Consider the following 21495-nt stretch of genomic DNA (forward strand, 5'->3'; position numbering starts at 1 on the left):
CTATGGGAACTGTAGTTTTTAAAGTTCATCATAACGTAGCCTAATTTAGCAACAAGCAGTTTTTATATTTTTAATTTATGTTTTCATGTTTTGTAATAATCTGGTCAAGACGCACAGAAAAAAAAGAGATAAAATATGAAGTTAGAAAAACAACAACTGCTGCACACAACCTCCACCTTGTGGTTAATGCGAGGTACTTTTTTTTGCAATGAAAACAAGTCATGATGGTGTATAAAAATGTACTGTACAGTATATTTTTTATACACCATCATGACTTGTTTTCCTTACAAAAAAAAGCGTTGTAAAGTTCTGTACAACACTTTATGAAGAACACATTGAATACAATATTCAACACAATAAACATTTAAAAAGTTACAAATACAAATGTTTACAGATTGCAACATTAAATATAGGCCTATGCTAGCATATATGGCGACATATATCTTAAATGTATAGTTTTTTGAAAATACTTACAAATGCCATTCATAAATCCATATATTCTTATGAAATATTTGTTTTATATATATATTTGTGTGAGTTTTGAAGTGAACTGTCACGGGGAACAACTTTAACATAAGCAATTTTCATATAAAAGAATTGAATATATATTGAAATATTTGAAAAAGATTTTGTACATTAAATCAGTCAGTATCTCGTGGCAAACAAATTACTTACGAATTGTAGTTTGTTGCTGATTCCAAATACATTTTATGTCATATAAGAATATCATTGAAGCACGTGGGGAGTGAAGGCTGGCCCGTGTGGTCCGATCAAACAGACGAGCTACTGGAGCTCAAACTGCTCCAGAAGTCAATGCTGGTTCTGATAGAAAGGTGTCAGAATACACAGAGCATCTCAGTTTGTTGCGTATGGGGCGGCATAGCCGCTGACCAGTCAGGGTGCCCATGCTGACCCCTGACCCCGCCGAAAGCACCAACAGTGGCACGTGAGCATCAGAACTGGACCACGGAGCAATGGAAGAAGGTGGGCTGGTCTGAGGAATCATGTGTTCTTTTACATCACGTGGATGGCCGGTGTGTGTGTGTGTGGCTTACCTGGGGAACACATGGCCCCAGGATGCACTATGGGAAGAAGGTGAGCCGGCGGAGGCAGTGTGATGCTTTGGGCAATGCTGGGAAACCTTGGGTCCTCCATCCATGTGGATGTTATTTGACACCTAAGCATTGTTGCAGACCAACTTACAGGCCTTAAAAGATCTGCTTCTAACATCTTGGTGCCCGAGTCAGGGGTGTTTTGGCAGCAAAAGGGGGACCAGCACATTATTAGAAATGTGGTCACAATGTTATGCCTGACTGATATGTTTAGTTATTCGAAAATACGTTTAAAATGCCATTCATAAATACATTTTGTGATAATTAATGAAACTTAAACATAAGCAATTTTGTAATATTATTCAAGTGAATATTTATAGAAATATTTGAAAAAGATTTTGTCAATCTAAGTCAGTGTCACGTAACAAACAGATTACTTACAAATTGTAGTTCGTTACTGATTACAAATTACAATAAAAATGTGTTAGTAATATAATCCATTAAATGACACGTTTTAGGTAATTTTACTAGTTTGAATTACTTTTGACCGAACTCGTTTTCACAGTGATTTGAACAGGATAATCTTACCATACTGATATAAAAATAGAAAGAGAAAGAAAATATACTCCATACTTTGTTCTCAACAAAATGAAGTGCATTAAAATATTGCATATGTCGGGGTTTCCCAGACAGGAGTTCAATAAAAAGCTATTAATGTTTTTATTAATTATTTATTTATGTTTTTATTAGGTACTTATGTAATCAATCAAATCAACTGTAGTCTGATTACGAGTAGCTATTTCTGAAGTATGTTTACTAGGCTAAGTCTATTAGGGAAAAAAATAGGATATATCAGAATATCAGTCCGAAATTGGGAATTTTGTGCAGTGGTGTGAAATATAAATCAATTTATTGTAAAAGCTGTAAATGACAAATATTAGTTGATTACAGTCCAGCGATCGTTCATGATAATATCATTGAGAAGATGGAAGTATCTTGGTGGTCTATGATTGTTCATTTACTTGGAAAGCACACCTCGAATGCAGCAACGATTGTATTTTTTAAGAAGATTTAGGTTGTTTGGTGTAAATCAGAGGATTGTGCAGTTTGTTAAATTATGGGATGCAAGCTTATATGGCAATCATTCATTCCAGTCAAAATCCCAATTTGCATGTCTTATTAAAACTGCTATGACAGGGTGTAAGAGAATAGACATCGCTTCAATTCCTTTTAGAGTCGTTGGTCCTTGAGAAAGCAAAGACAACAGAGTGATTCAAGCCATGTTTTATTCCCAATGCATCAACTTCTGCCGTCTGCGAAGCGTTATTGAGTTCCACATGTAAAAGCAACCGTTACACAATATTATTCATACCTGCTGTATCTATTCATATTTTAATAAGATGTAGTAATTATTATGATATTATTTTTAATGTTGCTGTAGTTTATTGTATGTAAGAAAAGTATACATTTTATTTTAAAATGTATTATAATCTAATTACAAGTACTTTATTTTTGGAATATGATTTCGTGACCAGTTATTACCCAGCAACATGCAATATGCTATTTTATTACCATGTGATAAAAAAAAATTAAACATTGAAAACAAAAACTGAAATCATGATTATGTGAATGTCTGGGTGTATTGAATGTTTTACTTGGATTTAAAGCTACACTGTGTGATATTTTCCCCCATCTAGCGGTGTAAAGGTATATGACCATGTTCCTCTCAATTCTGATTTCGTTTTAACTCCTACGGTGGCCGATTTAGTCCAAGATTGACATGGCAATCCCCCTCTTCACATTCGACACGGTGCCATCGAGTGTTAAAACGCGAAAGGCGAAGCTTGAATTTACGGGTATGTCCCTCTTTGGCTAATGTACTTTCAAGATGGAGGGGCAACATGGCGACCGGCATTCGAACCCCTCACCCGTATGTATTTTCAATGGCATATTATAAACTTACGAGAATACTTTATTACTTGAAAGAAGTAAATATACATTAATGAGCACATATATTTATGAAAGAACTAAGTGTTCTTAGCTAAGAATAAACTAAATAAGTTACACAGTGTAGCTTTAAATGGAACATATATATATAATTTTGAAATGGTACACTCTAAAAAATGATGGGTTAAAAACAACCCAAGTTGGGTTGAAAATGGACAAACCCAGAAATTGGGTTGTTTGAATGGGTCAATTTACTAGGGTTCAATTATGGGTTTGTCCATTTCCAATCCGACTTGCGTTGTTTTTAACCCAGCATTTTTAGAGTGTATAATAGCAGTGTAAATGCAGCAGTTCTCTCTGGTTCTCGAAGGGGAAAATTATGTTTAATTATATTCTGTATGTTTAACGGAACATAAATGTATTATATGTAATATGTAAAATTATGTTCCGTATGTTAAACATTGGGCTATATTTAATTTAACTGTATGGACGCTGCTTTTGTACGTTTGACTGAATTGTTTGCTTGTGTTTATTTCCTATTGTCTTTTTATGGTTTTAGTTGTTAATTTAACTATTATTGTTCAATAAATATTATATATACCGAATTTGATAATAAGAAAGGGTCCGTTAGTGGTTGCAATAGTCGACTTTAGTGACAGTTACATTATTAAACCATTTTATGGTGGCAAAGAGCCAAAGACTTTATAAGTGCCCGGTTGTAAACAAGGAAGGCCCAGTCACAACCGTGCTGATATACAGCCAAATAGAAACTACATTTCAAACTACTGATTACTGGCTATCACCAGACCAAGCTCAGTTTAAGACTGAACATTGGTCTGGGGAGTCTGCTCTGTGTTTTCTACTGCACAAGAGGACTGATAAACTTATAACTTATATGGTAAAATTATGTTCCGTGTGACATACCGGTAGAAATTATGGGCTATCGTCTCTATCGCGGTTACGCTCGCATGACGTCGCTGTGCTATGTGGTCACGAAAGCGTATTGTTTGCATGCATTTTTAAACATTGCAGTTTAAAAAAAAAGATTTTTAAAGCAGATGAAGCACATTTTGCAGCCTAATTGGGCTTGAACGTTTTAAGCAGGTATGTCTAAAGTGAACGTAAAGTATAAAAGAGCTGTGCAGTCTTAAAGTGACAGCATGCAAATTTACACAGTAAGGACTATGAATAGTTTTTTATACGTTAGATTTGTATTCATTTTATGTAGTATTTCTTGAAGTCTTTCAGGTAGTATTTCATGTGTGACTTTGTCTATTGTAGTTTGTTTTCATTATTCAGTTTTTTTTTCCGGAGTTTTTTCAAGGCTAGTGTTAATATTTTTTATTATATTGAAAATGGTGATAAGAATGAATCATATGAAATTGCAATGGGTATCAACAATTTTTTAAATCATAAAAACCTTATTCAAAGCAACAACAAAACATACATATTGTGATATATATCGTTATCATGAAATAGAATGATATCCTGATATAAGATTTTGGTCATACTGATTGAATGACACTGTTACCATGATGAGTTTTAGGCTCTTTATGATCTCTGTACAATCATCCTCGACACTCCGTCTAATGATGTATTAAATGAGTTCAGCCTCTTCATCCTCTGTAATGTAATGCCTCACAGTTATCATCGGTGTAAACCAAGTCCTGAAACAGATAAACAACCTTTCAGGCACCCAGTAATATCAAGGGCACACCCAAGCAAACGTATAAAAAAGTATATTAAATAATTACAAAATCGGGTCACACTTTACATCAGGTGTCCTTATCTATGTACTTACATCAAAACAAAGTACAATGCACTTTTAAATTCATAAGTTCATGTTCATGCTTTTGCTGCTATTGAGATTTAGATTGATGCAATTGCAGAAATAAATTACAGCTGTAATTACATGCAGGTATATTTTAAAATATACAGTAAGTAGACTTTAAAAACATGCATGAACACATTAAGTCACCTAAAGGATTATTAGGAACACCATACTAATACTGTGTTTGACCCCCTTTGGCCTTCAGAACTGCCTTAATTCTACGTGGCATTGATTCAACAAGGTGCTGAAAGCATTCTTTAGAAATGTTGGCCCATATTGATAGGATAGCATCTTGCAGTTGATGGAGATTTGTGGGATGCACATCCAGGGCACGAAGCTCCCGTTCCACCACATCCCAAAGATGCTCTATTGGGTTGAGATCTGGGGACTGTGGGGGCCATTTTAGTGCAGTGAACTCATTGTCATGTTCAAGAAACTAATTTGAAATAATTTGAGCTTTGTGACATGGTGCATCATCAGAGGATGGGTACATGGTGAATGGTAAATGGACTGCATTTATATAGAGCTTTTATCAGACCCTATGGCCATCCAAAGCGCTTTACATATTGCCTCACATTCACCCATTCATACACCGACGGCGATGTCAGCCATGTAAGGCACCATCCAGCTCGTCGGGAGCAGCTGGGGTTAGGTGTCTTGCTCATGGACACCTCGACACTTGGTCAGGTGGAACCGGGGATTGAACCACCAACCTTTTGGTTTGTAGACAACCTACATGAACCACTGAGCCACTGCCACCCCCTGGTGCTCATAAAGGGATGGACATGGTCAGAAACAATCACTGTTAGAAATTTCTTGTAATTTTACAGGAAATTCCTGGCTAATAGTTGCCGTAAATTTACTGTAAACAGTTTACAGGACTGTTATTGTAAAATGACTACAACAAGGTACTGTATTTAATACAATACAATCATGTAAATTTACTGGTACTTTTACAGGAATTTCCTGTATTTTCACAGGATAAAATACTGTAAATATTACAGCAAAATTTTATATTTACGGCAACTCAGTAGCCAGGAATTTCCTGTAATTTTAGGGATTTCCTGTATTTTCACAGGAGAGAATATTGTAAATATTACAATTAAATGTTGTAACTTGGATAAATGTCCTCTTTCAAACTTCTACAAAGAAAAACAAAACACTTCGTATTTTTTTAATATTTTTTTTTATTTTCTCTTAAAATTTAAGAGAACACAGAGTGCACAATGCACAATCACTCATTTACAACAATCTTTAACATTTAAAATCACTGTCCCTGTACATTGCAACACAAGAGATGCTTTCCATCTGCTATTGCTTTACACGAGTAATATAACAAAAGAGAAAAAAATCAGCAATTTCAAACACATCAAACCAATATTGTGATTAAAGGGTTAGTTCACCCAAAAATGAAAATTATTTAATTAATTACTCACCCTCATGTTGTTGGACACCCGTAACACCTTCGTTTATCTTCAGAACACAAATGAAGATATTTTTGTTGAAAGCTGATGGCTGAGAAAGGCTTCAGATAGGCCTCCATTGGCATTCAGTACATTCCCAACCACAAGACCAATAAAGGCACTAAAAACATCGATACAAAGTCCATCTCACTATAGTCGTGGTACAATAACTTTACAAGTTATTGTGCGCACAAAAATCTAAATAATGACTTTATCCACCAAGTTATTGACGTGAACTCGACGCATGCGCGAGAATATGACGCAGATCCACCGTTCATGACCCAGAAGAGGAGGAATGCCGCTATCGCCTGAGCTCACAGAGACCTACATGGAAGACAATAACTTGGCAGATTAAGTCATTATTTTGATTCTTTTTTGTGCACAAAAACTATTTTCGTTGCATTGTAAAATTATTGTACAGCCACTGTAGTGAGATGGACTTTGTATCGATGTTTTTAGTGCCTTTATTGGTCTTGTGGTTGGGAATGTACTGAATGCCAATGGAGGCCTATCTGAAGCCTTTCTCAGCCATCAGATTTCAACAAAAATATCTTCATTTGTGTTCTGAAGATGAACGAAGGTGTTACAGGTGTGCAACGACATGAGGGTGAGTAATTAATGAAATCATTTTCATTTTTGGGTGAACTAACCCTTTAAGTTTATTGACATGTCTCCTATTGTCCTGTAGTGTCCCCTTGCCACTAATGTCCCTTACCCACCAATTCAAAATCCAGCAGTTTTCTCAGAAGAGTGGGGGGGGACACACACTTATCAGGTAACATTTAAGACTGATATGACATGGTCATAACCATGACATGAGACATTAAAGGGTTAGTTCACCCAAAAATTAAAATTTGATGTTTATCTGCTTACCCCCTAGTGCATCCAACACAGTAGGTGTGTTTGGTTCTTCAGTAGAACACAAATTAAGATTTTTAACTCCAACCGTTGCTGTGTGCCAGTCAAATAATCATGTGAATGGATAAGGCTCTATGAGAGCAAAACAAACAAACAAAAATGCTTAGGCAACGTGCACAAAAACCCTGCTGCTCCTGACGACACATTGATTTGTTAAGACACGAACCGATCGGTTTCTGTGAGAAACTCAACAGTATTTATGTAATTTTTTTTACCTCATATCCCGACGAGTCTCATCAAGTTTTCCCATAGGCTATTTCTTCCGTCTGGTAAGGTCAAGATGGTGCGATCATATATATATATATATATATATATATATATATATATAGATGCCTCATTAGTCATAGATATATATATAGATACCTCATTAGGATCGGCCGAATGAGGATTCTACATAATATATACGATGATCACACCAGCTTGACCTCACCAGACGGAAGTAATAGCCTATGGGAAAACTTGATGAGACTCGTTGGGATATGAGGTAAAAAAAATAAATAACATAAATAGTGGTGTGTTTCTCACAGAAACCGATCGGTTTGTGTCTTAAGAAATCAATGTGTCGTCAGGAGCAGCAGGGTTTTTTATGCACATTGTCTAAGCATGTTTTTTTTGTTTGTTTTGCTCTCATAGAATTGTTACCTATTCACCCCATTATATGACTGGCGCAGCAACGGTTGGAGTTAAAAATCTTCATTTGTGTTCTACTGAAGAAACAAACACACCTACATGTTGGATGCACTGGGCTAAGCAGATAAACATCTAATTTTCATTTTTGGGTGAACTAACCCTTTAAGGCAGGGGTACCCAATCTCGGTCCTGGAGGGCCACTGTTCTGCACAGTTTAAATCCAATCCCAATCAAACACACCTGAAACAGCTAATCAATGCCTATAAAATTAAACATGACAGTGCCATGTTTAAACACACCTCTGAATGAATTCAAGTGTGCTTGCGGCTTCTGCTGGATATTGCAAGTTGAAGACATAGTAGGCAGCGAAGACTGCTGCCAATCCATGCAGGAGGTTGCTGTGGGGCCCCATCACACATGCTCCTTCCATGGACATAATCCATGTGTCTGCGCCGCGCAGTATCTCTCCTGAAACCCATTAACAATATAACTAAAAGCTGCACAACACACTATTGCCACCTAACATGAATTCATGTTCAAGTGGAGAAAGACTTACACAGATCCACTTGAACATTATCTCCTTTGACCCCCGCACCCTCCATCAACAACTCAAAGACATTTAAAAAAATTACAGAATTAACTTCTACAAAATTAGGGAAGATTATACGAAAAAAAAGGAAGAAAAAAAAATTATATATATATACGATAATGTTATAAAAAATGTTCTTGATAAATGTTTTAACAGTTATAAGAAAAGAGCAAACAGAAGCTACCTTTATAAACTAACGTTAACTCACTGACAGGAGGCAGACGAGACGATCTTCTCAGAAGTCAAAGCCCGCCATAAAAAAAAAAAAAAAACCTTTCCACAGACCACCGGACTTTTAGCAAGTGCAAAAAAAATGAGAAGACACCTAATGATAACTACACACTTGAAAATATTTTTTCTAAGATGAACGTGCACAGTTCAGTTTAAGATTTGGCACTTTATCGTATTACAAACTGACAGGAGCTAGCCGCTATGTTCAGCAAAACAGCAAAACGGACAAAAAATATATTTATACAAATATATACAATAATGTTATAAAATCTGTTCTTGATATATGCTTTAACAGTTATAAGAAAAGAGCAAACATAAGCTACCTTTTTAAACTAACTCACTGACAGGAGGCAGACGAGACGATCTTCTCAGAAGTCAAAGCCCGCTATAAAAAAACTTTCCAGACCACCGGACTTTCAGCAAGTGCAAAAAAATGAGAAGACACCTTTTATGATAACTACACACTTGAAAATGTTTTTTCTAAGATGAACGTGCACAGTTCAGTTTAAGATTTGGCACTATCGCTGACAGGAGCTAGCCGCTATGTTCGGCAAAACAGCAAAACGGACAAAAAATATATTTATACAAATATATACAATAATGTTTGTATATACACACCACTGTTCTTCATAAAATCTGTTCTTGATATATGCTTTAACAGTTATAAGAAAAGAGCAAACATAAGCTACCTTTTTAAACTAACTCACTGACAGGAGGCAGACGAGACGTTCTTCTCAAAGTCAAAGCCCGCTATAAAAAAAACTTTCCACAGACCACCGGACTTTCAGCACGTGCAAAAAAAAAAAAAAGACACCTTTTATGATTACTACACTTAGAAATAATTTTTCTCAGATGAACGTGCGCAGTTCAGTTTAAGGCACTTTATCGTTAGCTAGATTACAAACAGAATGACAGGAGCTAGCAAGCTATGTTCGGCAAAACAGCGAAACGGACAAAAAAAAAAAAAAAATATATATATATATAATTATATATATTTATTATAATAATTAATTAATAATTATATATATACAATAATGTTATAAAATCTGTTCTTGATATATGCTTTAACAGTTATAAGAAAAGAGCAAACAGCTACCTTTTTAAACTAACTCACTGACAGGAGGCAGACGTGACAATCTTCCAGTAGTATATTCCTGCACAACCGGAGGCTGCAGTTTCAGGACCCCAGTTTCAGGACCGCAATTCTAGGACCCTCGTTTTTTGTGACAGCACCACCTACAGAACTGGATGATATAGCGGTGTGCTGCAGTTTCAGGACCTCAGGTCTATGACCCAGGTGGTTTAGTTAGTAGCCTACATAGTATCAAGATATTTAATCTCAGGACTATATTTTATGTGATTTTTAAAATTCAAAATGCATCAGACGTTAATTACAAAGTGCGTAATACCTACTTTGATGCACAATTTTAAATTTAAACAAATTAATTTACACAAAATATAAATGAAAAATGTATATCAATCTTTAAACAAAAGTTGAGTACCTTAAACCTTAATTTCTTGAATTATATATTGATTTACCTCCTTAAGTTTAACTAATTAGTTCAGTATCAGGTCAAATAAAGATGGAATCAGTATATGCAGTCACTAAAGGCAAGACAAGACTCAAGAATGATTGAAGAATATATATTTATGTCATTTTTGCAATAACAACAGCACCAAAAAGACCCCTTTTTTCATCAGTTGCTGCACAGACGGGATGGATATATCCGATTTAACACTTGTGCACTGTTGGAGTTGTAGAAAGAGAAAGCCAAACAGAATATTAATGTTACTCATGTCTAATTCCAAACTCCAAATTTGTAAGTATATAAGAGCAATATCCACCAATTGAGACCATATACTTTACAGTTGAAGTAGCATAGTAGCATAAGGCAACTACTTTAAACATTTCCTATATACCTTCCTAAGCTAAATGGATGACGACTGACAGTCATTATACTAATCTGGTGAACATTGATAAATGAGCCATGACACAAAATTAACTGTAGATAAAAAAAACAAAAAACAAAAACTGCACAAGTTATAAAAACCAGCAACTGTTACAGAGATGAATACAAATATATTGTTATAATACCCTCCTATTTTGAAGCGCTCCATCAGAAGAAGACACACCACTTTCTGATGAAAGGTATGTCCAGCTGAAAGATGTGTGACATTGACAGATACTATATTAGCATATACTTGGCAACAACAACAAAAAAACCTAAAAAACAACAACAACAACAAAAAACACTGAGAATTTATCCCGCAGTCATTTCCACAGCGATGGCGTGGCAATCCCTAAAAGCAACAAAAAAGGTAACACATGTCAAAAGCCATTGCCATCTCGGTTACATTATGAAATTTACATGATATGCAGAATGGAAAATAATAATATTTGTTTGGAGTAGCTAAATATGCATTTATTAATCACTGCAATATTATGCCCAGTCTTTTCAGTCTAGCTCCAAGGATAACAAAAAACATTTGTGCAAGATTCATACAGAAAAATTATTTTTTTTAAATTAAAGATTAATTTTAATCATTTTAATCCTTCACAGCAAAAATATATCACTACAGGCTATAAGAACGTAGCCAAAGTATAAATGGCTGAACTTGTCAAACATTATGCATCATTTAGACAGACTAATATTGTAGTGCAACCAGGCAGTCAGAGCAGTTGTGTAAGAATATGTTATTCTTAACTATGGAAAAACAATGAGTATTCAGCAAGTTTGCCCACTAATACAGTAAGCTACAGGTAATCGTACACACCCTACAACAACATGCTTTTGTCATCTTCTTAAGTTTAATTAATGTGCTGGCAGCTGGCTAGATGTATTATAGTCATTAAAAATCAAAAAGGATTTAATAAATCTCAGCCACACCACGATCAAGAACATCATAGTAGTTAATAAAACTAGCACACAAATTCTTAATTCGTCTGAATTAATTATTAATTCATAGTTAGCAGCTCTCACTTTGGCTATTTTGTTTTGTTTAAACATTATAAAACTTGATTGAATATCGGTACTCACAGTCTGATAGGTGTCCATCGTCCATCTTAAATTAGTGTTTTGGTGATTCAATTCGGTAGGTGGTGCTGTCACAAAAAACTAGGGTCCTAGAACTGCGGTCTTAGAACTGGGGTCCTGAAACTGCAGCCTCCGGTTGTGCAGGAATACCCTTCTCCAATCTTCTCAGAGGTCAAGCGCGTAATAAAAATCTTTCCACAGCACAGACCACCGTAGATCCAAAGTTTGGATCATTTTACAGACTCGGATCTTTGAATCTCCTTAAGCAAAATTAACGAACTAATCATTTTGAGTTGAATCATGCGAGTTGAGCTAACGTTATAGAGATCTAACATTACTATAGCTAATGTTACTGAAATATACCAAACGAAAAATAAGAAAAGAGCAAACATAAGCTAACGTTACCTTTATAAACTAACTCACTGACAGGAGGCAGACGTGACGTTCTTCTCAGAAGTCAAGCGCGCCATAAAAAAAACTTTCCACAGAACACCGTAGATCCAAAGTTTGGATCATTTTACAGACTCGGGTCTTTGTATCTCCTTCAGCAAAAAAAAGAACAAACTAATCATTTTGAGTTTAATGATGAGAGTTGAGCTAACGTTATAGAGAACTGACGTTACTCTAGCTAATGTTACTGAAATATACCAAACGAAAAATTGTGAATATTTCGTACCTGGATGTGGTAACTTTTCCCGGATGGTTTGAGTAAAGACGCCGCTTCACCGCAGTCGGTTCGTGGTGTTTTTTACCGGGAGTGTCAAGTCACTGAGATGTCACTGAAAAATACCAAACGAAACAATCACCACTCACTCATATCACCAGTATTAATATATCCATGGACTTATAAAAATAGATTTCATGTTAACGTTTCATACCTGAGATGTGTTCCTTCCAAAAATGTTTGATTCTGGTGCATTGGCCGCCACAGTGCCGCGCAATTTCAAAATTCAAATAGTAGGAATCCCACAATGCTATGCGGTGGCTGTAAAATAATGCTTTTACAGTGTAGTTACAACAAAATTACAAGACTGTCCATAAATTTCCCATCATGCATTTGCATTTACAATAAAAAAATGAATACAATAAGTTGTTGTAAAATTTACTGTAAAAATTACATCAATTGCTAACAGTGCAATGTTCAGGTAGGCCGTGGCATTTAAACGATGCCCAATTGGTGTATAAAGTTTGCCAAGAAAACATCCCCCACACCATTACACCACCACCACCAGCCTGCACAGTGGTAACAAGGCATGATGGATCCATGTTCTCATTCTGTTTATGCCAAATTCTGACTCTACCATCTGAATGTCTCAACAGAAATCGAGACTCATCAGACCAGGCAACATGTTTCCAGTCTTCAACTGTCCAATTTTGGTATAGCCTCTTTTTCCTATTTGTAGTGGAGATGAGCAGTACTCGGTGGGGTCTTCTGCTGTTGTAGCCCATCCGCCCCAAGGTTGTGTGTGTTGTGGCTTCACAAATGCTCTTCTATCAGCTTGAATCAGTCGGCCCATTCTCCTCTGACCTCGAGCATCAACAAGGCATTTTCGCCCACAGGACTGCCCCATACTGGATGTTTTTCCCTTTTCACACCATTCTTTGTAAACCCTAGAAATGGTTGTGTGTGAAAATCCCAGTAACTGAGCAGATTGTGAAATACTCAGACGCTCCAAATTGCTTAAATCTCCTTTCTTTCCCATTCTGACATTCAGTTTGGAGTTCATGAGATTGTCTTGACCAGGACCACACCCCTAAATGCATTGAAGCAACTGCCATGTGATTGGCTGATTAGATAATTGCATTAATGAGAAATTGAGCCTGTGTTCCTAATAATCCTTTAGGTGAATATATAAATAAATGAATGCTGGACCTACCCCATGACATTTTTGTAACATAATGATTTGGAGTTGTCTGATCATAGAAGCGAGGCTTTGCACTTTCCTGGTGTAGGAACATCTGCGTTCTCTCAGCACGCCCAGCAGAGACAGATAAGTGTTCATGGTGGAAATTACACACGCGTTCTGTCATCAAAAACAACATATGAATGACAATACAAGGCCTTTAACATATTTTGTAGCAGACATAGAATGCGGGTGGGAGGAATGTACTTAATTGTAATAATAATAAATATAGCTGCGAGCAGTTTTATTTAGCATGTAACTTCTTCATAGATGGGGGAAAATGAACAGCCAATACAGGCAATTTTTCTAAGGAAGTATAGTAGTTTAAATTTGTTTAACAGTTATTGAGGTTGAGCCAAAAACCTAGGACTAGTTTGCAAAAAGGTTTTTGAAATAATCTCCCATATTTATTTAAATAATCTGACTGACAGCAGTGGTCCTAGAGGCAAAGTTGCTCATAATGAAGAGATTAACTTTATGTTGTAAGTGTCATGGACGTGCGGAAAATCATGTGTTATTCAATCCTTAACGCATGTAAAAAATGTGAAGGCGCCCCAGTGGCCAATCGAGGGCAGTGAGTCAAACAGGCCCAGTGAGCTTCATTCCCATTGGCCACCGTTAAACTTGTCTGACAGATGCTCCAATGTCATAGGCCGACGGAGTGTTTTCGAGATACGTGAATGTCCCTGTAGACAATTGTGGTAGCGTGGCACCTTTGACAAACCACATGGCGGTTTTTAAGTCAGTTGGACTGACTTTTGCATAGCAATAGCTGTTTTCATGTTGTAGTTTTTAACATTTTATAGTGCTAACAAGTTGCCAATTGCTGTGATTTTTTTCAAGTGATGTCATGAAATTTTTCATAAAATTTACTGAATTTAATGGCAAGCTTTATCTCTCAAATGTTGAGTGTCATTCTGCATTTAGTTTGGTACTTACATGGACATCGATGTAGAGGTTGGGCAGGTGAGCCGTGCATCTATTCTGCAACACAAAGCACAACAAAAGTTTTGTTTTTTTGTCATGCATTATTGTACTCACCTCAATTGGACGTGTTAGACTTACAGTGCTGTGGTCTTGTTTGATTTCCGCCGCTGTTTGAGTGATCTCTTTAGCCATGTTCAGCACTTTCGTGTAACATGTTGGTGGGATAGGGTAAGGCTGAGCCCAAACCACGGGCATCAGAACCAGAACCAGTGCTGTGTGTGCAAGCATGCTGTCTGCTCCCTGTGAGCAACACTTCTGTCTGCGCACTGCATTTATATTCAAACATGTTGTGTTGATTACCAAACATGATATGATTTATGAATCAGCCTGGAATTCACATCATTGTCTTATCCGCTTGTGGTTTTGCGGTCAAGTTGTGTAAACAAACTGAACAAACATGAATCATGTCAAAAATCACCACAAAAATGTTTTGCACAAATTACAACCAACAATTTTGCCCCAATAAAGATAGTTAATGTGCTTGTTTACCAAGAGGACAGCAGTGCCAATGAAGAACAGATTGAGGTTAAATACTTCAGTATTGTAAAGTATTTGTTAATGTCTGTATCAACTTTAATGTAATAACTTCACATAATGAAAAAGCTGCACATACTGTAATAAGTATTATATTATTATTGTTACAAAAAGTTCATAATGTACCAGTAATAATTTTCTCAAAATGTAATATCTTGAGCTAATCATGTAATAACAATTTTTACATTACGAGAAATGTATTACATGATAAACTCACCAAAAACATGTCATATTTTCATTATTGTAATAGCTTTTAAAACATAACAAATCTTAGTATTCCCTTACAGTAAAAAAATAAAATAATAATTTCAGTCTTAAATACTTGCAAAATCCAACAGATTTAAATATTCATGTTAATTATTATTGTCTCATGTCTCATGTCATCAAGTTAATAGTGCTATTAGGAAATCAGTTATTTTTTACAATTTGTCATAGTTAGCTTTTATTTCTTAACGTGGCTGATCTCATTCAGTAATTACCAGGGCCATGCAAAGACATTTTGAGGGACAGTGGCCTAAACAAAACCAAAAAACTCATCATTTGATGTCTATCTTTTTTTATTACACTCTAGCATACTTAGACTCTTTTTAAAAATGTTCAAATTGACAAATGTATGTGCTTACAAACACTTACAAATGTATCCTCAAATTGATATAGTTTCCTAGTCGAAGCTTTGCTGATTTGAAAGATGTCTCGCCCCTTTTGAACACTATCACACTTTGTTATGAGGTCTCTTTGGATTCCTTGATGCGTTCAGCTTTCTGTTAGGGTCATGAGGTTATATATAACAAAACTAGACAGCTGTCTAGTTCTGTTTCCCCTTTTGTTATCTTCAGACAGACTAACTTTGGCCCAAGGATGCATATCAATGTTAATCCTCCAAGAAAAATAAATGTTAGTTATGTTTATTTAAGTAATTCCTTCACATTAGTTAATTTTGTTACTATATTAGTTAAAAGTAGTAGGTGAAATAACTTAAAGAACGCGATTAAAAAAAGCATCTTGGAACAAGGATTTTGTGAAGTAATCCCAGAAGCATCTCTTAGGTTGGGTTTCAAACAGGCTATATCATGAAGAAACATTTTGTCATGGAACAGAGTACTGTCTTGCATGAAATTAAGTGTACTATTAATAGGAACGGGGGAGGGGGGGGGGGGGGGCTATTCAGTTTGATCCAATATACGTGAGATTCTTCAGGAATCTCCAGATGTGAGCTATAGAAAGGCTCCCACAATTAGAGTTTTGCGTTACATGACATGAAACGGAGATTCAATGGACAACAGGGTTGGACAGAGAAATACGAGGAATGATTAAGAGTGGACATTGCACTCACTGTGGCAATGTAATTCAAACTGAATCATGTGTATATGTCTGTACAAAGAAAATGTATTCAATTAGATCCTTCATTAATTGTAAGAGAACAATTGAAATGTATAGGCTTCAATGTCCCTGTAACTGTGTCTGTGTGGGGCAGACTAAATGTTGTAAAACAGATTATGGGATCACAAAAATGCAATTCGTACAAGAAACAAAGACCCTATGGCAGTACATCATGCATTCATACATGATTCTAATCCATCTTCCATAAAAATTATTGTTTTAGAAACTGTAACTGGCTCTATTAGAAAGAGTGATAGATTACAAAGACTTTTACAAAGGGAAAAATCCCTTTGGATTTTTCAGATAAAAGCTACAATTTTCATGATTGAAGAATTAGATTTTACTCCATTCTTGTAAATGGAAGAAGAACAGAACTCTCTAAATAGGCAGGTGAAATTAGGTGAATTTGGTGGTGATGATGATTGAGTGCAGGGAAGGGTGCAGGTTAAGTTACGCGCTTATAGAGTGCCTTGAAAAGCGCTATATAAATCGAACAAATTATTATTATAAATAACCGACAGAAACAAGATGATTTACAACACAGCTGAACTCATAATGACAGTCACAATGGAAAGGAGTGGTGGGAAAATTAACAAAGGAACAAAACAAAGCAATAAACAAACTAAATGTGTGACAGTACTCCCCCCTATCCAGAAGGTGTGTCCTCATTCCATAATAACTTTACAGGGATGGGGGGTGGGGACATTCTGGAGGACCGACAAGGGGCAGTCGAGTCTAAACGGGGTCGCACTAAACGGGGTCGCACTAAACGGGGTTGCACACGCGACTCGGTCGCGCCGCCGAGCTCCGCGTCCGGTGTGCGACCCCCTTAAGGAGGAAGCTTCTGTGGCGGTACCAGTGCCATAGGGATCCTTGGTGGTGCCGGCAACTCAGGAGACCAGGGAAGGTTCAACAGTTCAGGGGGGCACAGCGGATTCGACAGTTCCAAAATTCCAAATTTTTGGAAGCAGCTACAGAGTCTAGAGTGAACTTATGTGCTGGAGTCCTCTCTTGACTATGGACAGGAGACAAAGCTCTCTCTGGACTCTGGACAGGAGACAAAGCTCTCTCTGGACTCTGGACAGGAGACAAAGCTCACTCTGGACTATGGACAGGAGACAAAGCTCTCTCTGGACTATGGACAGGAGACAAAGCTCTCTCTGGACTCTGGACAGGAGACAAAGCTCTCTCTGGACTCTGGACAGGAGACAAAGCTCTCTCTTGACTATGGACGGGAGACAAAGCTCTCTCTGGACTATGGACGGGAGACAAAGCTCTCTCTGGACTATGGACAGGAGACAAAGCTCTCTCTGGACAGGAGACAAAGTCCTCTCTGGACTCTGGACAGGAGACAAAGCTTTCTCTGGACTCTGGACAGGAGACAAAGCTCTCTCTGGACAGGAGACAAAGCTCTCTCTGGACTCTGGACAGGAGATGGTGCCATCACTGGACTCGGGACAGGATACAGAGTCATCACTGAACTCTGGTCAGGGGCTGGAGCATCACTGGATTCTGGTCAGGGACTGCAGATGTCACTGGACTCTGGACGGGGACTGGAGATTTGACAAGACTTTGGATGTGGACTGGAGAGGTCACAGGCACTTGGCAGAGGGCTCTTGCATGCCAGGGGCAATCTTGGTAGATGGCTCTTGGCAGAGAGCACTGGCATGGAGAGAAGTGTTTTTTCTGGAGTAGACCGGCTCAGCGGGAGGGCATAGAGAATGTATGTTGTGCAGAATGTATGTTGTGCAGAATGTATGTTGTGCAGAATGTACTGTTGTGCAGTTTTTACTTATCAATGGTTTCATCGAATATAAGGGTTCATTCAATCCTACATGAAAGTAACAAATCATCAGCAGCCATATCACCCTGTAGCCCAAGACTGGTTTCCCACTGAAGCTAAGCAGGGCTGAGCCTGGCCAGTACCTGGATGGGGGACCAACTGGGAAAACCAGGTAGCTGCTGGTAGAGGTGTTAGTGAGGCCAGCAGGGGGCGCTCACCCTGTGGTCTGTGTGGGTCCTAACACCCCAGTATAGTGATGGGGACACTGTACTGTCAAAGAGCACTGTCTTTTGGATGAGACGTTAAACAGAGGTCCCATCTCTTTGTGGTCGTTAAAAATCCCAGGATGTCCTTCGATAAAGAGCAGGGGTGTAACCCCGGCATCCTGGCCAAATTTGCCCATTGGCCCCTGTCCATAATGGCCTCCTAATCTTCCACATATCCTGATTGGCTTCATCACTCGATCTCCTCTCCACCATAAGCTGGTGTGTGGTGAGCATTCTGGCGCAATATGGCTGCCGTCGCATCATCCAGGTGGGTGCTGCACATTGGTGGTGGTTGAGGAGATTCCCTCTTCTATGTAAAGCGCTTTGAGTGCCTAGAAAAGCGCTATATAAATGTAACAAATTATTATTTATTTTATCATCCTCCAAATAGACAGTGGAGGCCAGCCCCAGGAACATGTCAGTATATACGGCAAGGGGAGTGGCCATTTTGAGAGAGAGAACTAAACTATAAACTAAAAAAGTACTGCAGAGAGTATATTTACTTTATATTTACTCTTGACTTAGTATAGCTACTCAGAATTACAGAATTGCACCATGAATAAATTATGCAATTGTTTTGTTTTACTTTTTTCCTTTAAAAAGAATATTCCTTTGCATTCTGTTTCTAATAAGCTTGCTCTTAAATGAATTGACCCATACCCTGTCACCAAGATCCCTAGTCTGGTGGCAGTCTGCCTCAAACTACCTCCCGCGTACGGGAGAATTCACCCGCTTTCCATATATCCAGAATAAAGCCCTTATTTTATTCCCAGATGCATAAAATAAGTGACTCACAGATGGGGATCCCACTTATTTGGTCAACCGTATTCTGGATTCTAGGTGGAGGGAACACGGATTTCATTACTTGGTGGACTGGGAAGTTTACGGTCCGAAGGAGAGAAGTTGGGTCCCTGCTAGAGACATACTGGATCACTCCATATCGATGATTACAATCGACAGGTAAGTTCCTCTTAGGAGACGCTCCTAGGGTGAGGGGTACTGTCACAGTTTATGGATTCACTGGCTCATTTTCTAAAGATGTGTGTGTGGTTGTGTTAGAGGCATGGTCACTGATCACAGCAATCATCATCACCACCAACTTCACCTCATTTCACCTGCCTATTTAATTGCTCGGGTCGGCGCAGGCAGAGCAGGACGCCCCAACGGCACAGGCAGAGCAGGGCTCCTCAGTGACGCAGGCAGAGCAGGGCTCCTCAGTGGCGCAGGCAGAGCAGGGCTCCTCAGTGGTAGAGGCAGAGCAGGGCGCCTCAGTGGCACAGGCAGAGCAGGGTGCCAAAGTGGCAGAGGCAGAGCAGGGTGCCAAAGTGGCAGAGGCAGAGCAGGGCGCCCCAGTGGCCCAGGCAGAGCAGGGCGCCTCAGTGGCAGAGGCAGAGCAGGGCGCCTCAGTGGCAGAGGCAGAGCAGGGCGCCAAAGTGGCAGAGGCAGAGCAGGGTGCCAAAGTGGCAGAGGCAGAGCAGGGCGCCCCAGTGGCCCAGGCAGAGCAGGGCGCCCCAGTGGCAGAGGCAGAGCAGGGCGCCCCAGTGGCACAGGCAGAGCAGGGCTCCTCAGTGGCAGAGGCAGAGCAGGGCTCCTCAGTGGCAGAGGCAGAGCAGGGCTCCTCAGTGGCAGAGGCAGAGCAGGGCTCCTCAGTGGCAGAGGCAGAGCAGGGCTCCTCAGTGGCAGAGGCAGAGCAGGGCGCCCCAGTGGCGCAGGCAGAGCAGGGCTCCTCAGTGGCAGAGGCAGAGCAGGGCGCCCCAGTTGCGCAGGCAGAGCAGGGCGCCTCAGTGGCAGAGGCAGAGCAGGGCTCCTCAGTGGCAGAGGCAGAGCAGGGCGCTCCAGTGGCAGAGGCAGAGCAGGGCGCTCCAGTGGCAGAGGCAGAGCAGGGCTCCTCAGTGGCAGACGCAGAGCAGGGCGCCTCAGTGGCAGAGGCAGAGCAGGGCGCCCCAGTGGCGCAGGCAGAGCAGGGCGCCCCAGTGGCGCAGGCAGAGCAGGGCGCCCCAGTGGCGCAGGCAGAGCAGGGCGCCTCAGTGGCAGAGGCACAGCAGGGCTCCTCAGTGGCAGAGGCACAGCAGGGCTCCTCAGTGGCAGAGGCACAGCAGGGCTCCTCAGTGGCAGAGGCAGAGCAGGGCTCCTCAGTGGCAGAGGCACAGCAGGGCTCCTCAGTGGCAGAGGCACAGCAGGGCTCCTCAGTGGCAGAGGCACAGCAGGGCTCCTCAGTGGCAGAGGCACAGCAGGGCTCCTCAGTGGCAGAGGCACAGCAGGGCTCCTCAGTGGCAGAGGCACAGCAGGGCTCCTCAGTGGCAGAGGCACAGCAGGGCTCCTCAGTGGCAGAGGCACAGCAGGGCTCCTCAGTGGCACAGGCAGAGCAGGGCTCCTCAGTGGCACAGGCAGAGCAGGGCGCCTCAGTGGCAGAGGCAGAGCAGGGCGCCTCAGTGGAGCAGGCAGGGCAGGGCGCCGGGGAAACTTCTCTGGTCCAGCAGTGTTCACCGGCACAGAGTCCACCAGCACAGGGACCACCGGAATACGATCCACCGGCATCGGGACCACCAGCACACGATTCACTGGCACAGGGACCACTGGCACAGGGACCACCGGAACTGGGACCACTGGAACAGGCACGGAGGGAGCCTTCCTTCTCCTCCTCCGTCTCGAGACCACCCGAACAGGGACCACCGGAACAGGGACCACTGGTTAAACACCTCTGCCTTCTCTGTCTCATTAAGGTACAGGTGATGCACCTCTTTGAGGAACTGGCAGGCAAACTCCTTTACACCCGCCCCCTGTTGACGGATATACTTGGAGTTTACCTGCTGCATAACCTGTAAATGTCTGTTAAGGTCCATAGTCCACGGAAAACAAAAAATAAACAAACTCCTCCTGCAAAAACAAACAACAAAAAGAAACATTAAAGCTGCGGCACCGCCACCCCGGTGGCATCAGCTTAA

The 21495-nt window shown here is 39.8% G+C and overlaps 1 protein-coding gene, 1 long non-coding RNA gene and 1 pseudogene across 2 annotated transcripts in view; 1 reads left to right on the forward strand and 2 right to left on the reverse strand.

Annotated features, from left to right (window-relative positions):
- Nucleotides 1–2424: 2424 nt before the first annotated feature.
- zmp:0000001268 (CYTL1 domain-containing protein) overlaps nt 2425–21495 on the reverse strand; it is a 49702-nt gene continuing 30631 nt past the window's right edge. The window contains exons 3-5 of the mRNA XM_067423578.1: nt 14540–14853; nt 13574–13720; nt 2425–4666 (exon numbers count right to left, since the gene is read on the reverse strand). Of these exons, the coding sequence (XP_067279679.1) occupies nt 4616–4666; nt 13574–13720; nt 14540–14853 (512 nt within the window). The 3' untranslated portion in view covers nt 2425–4615. The remainder of the gene's footprint in view (nt 4667–13573; nt 13721–14539; nt 14854–21495) is intronic.
- LOC137047034 (uncharacterized) lies at nt 8035–12815 on the reverse strand. The gene is made up of 3 exons (XR_010899143.1): nt 12575–12815; nt 12373–12475; nt 8035–8309 (listed from the first exon to the last, which is right to left on the reverse strand). It is a non-coding gene; the product is annotated as an uncharacterized lncRNA (long non-coding RNA).
- Nucleotides 18353–18469, forward strand: LOC137047216 (5S ribosomal RNA; annotated as a pseudogene).

The sequence above is a fragment of the Pseudorasbora parva genome, chromosome 18 (assembly GCF_024679245.1).
Source record: "Pseudorasbora parva isolate DD20220531a chromosome 18, ASM2467924v1, whole genome shotgun sequence".
NCBI classification, from domain to species: Eukaryota; Metazoa; Chordata; class Actinopteri; order Cypriniformes; family Gobionidae; genus Pseudorasbora; species Pseudorasbora parva.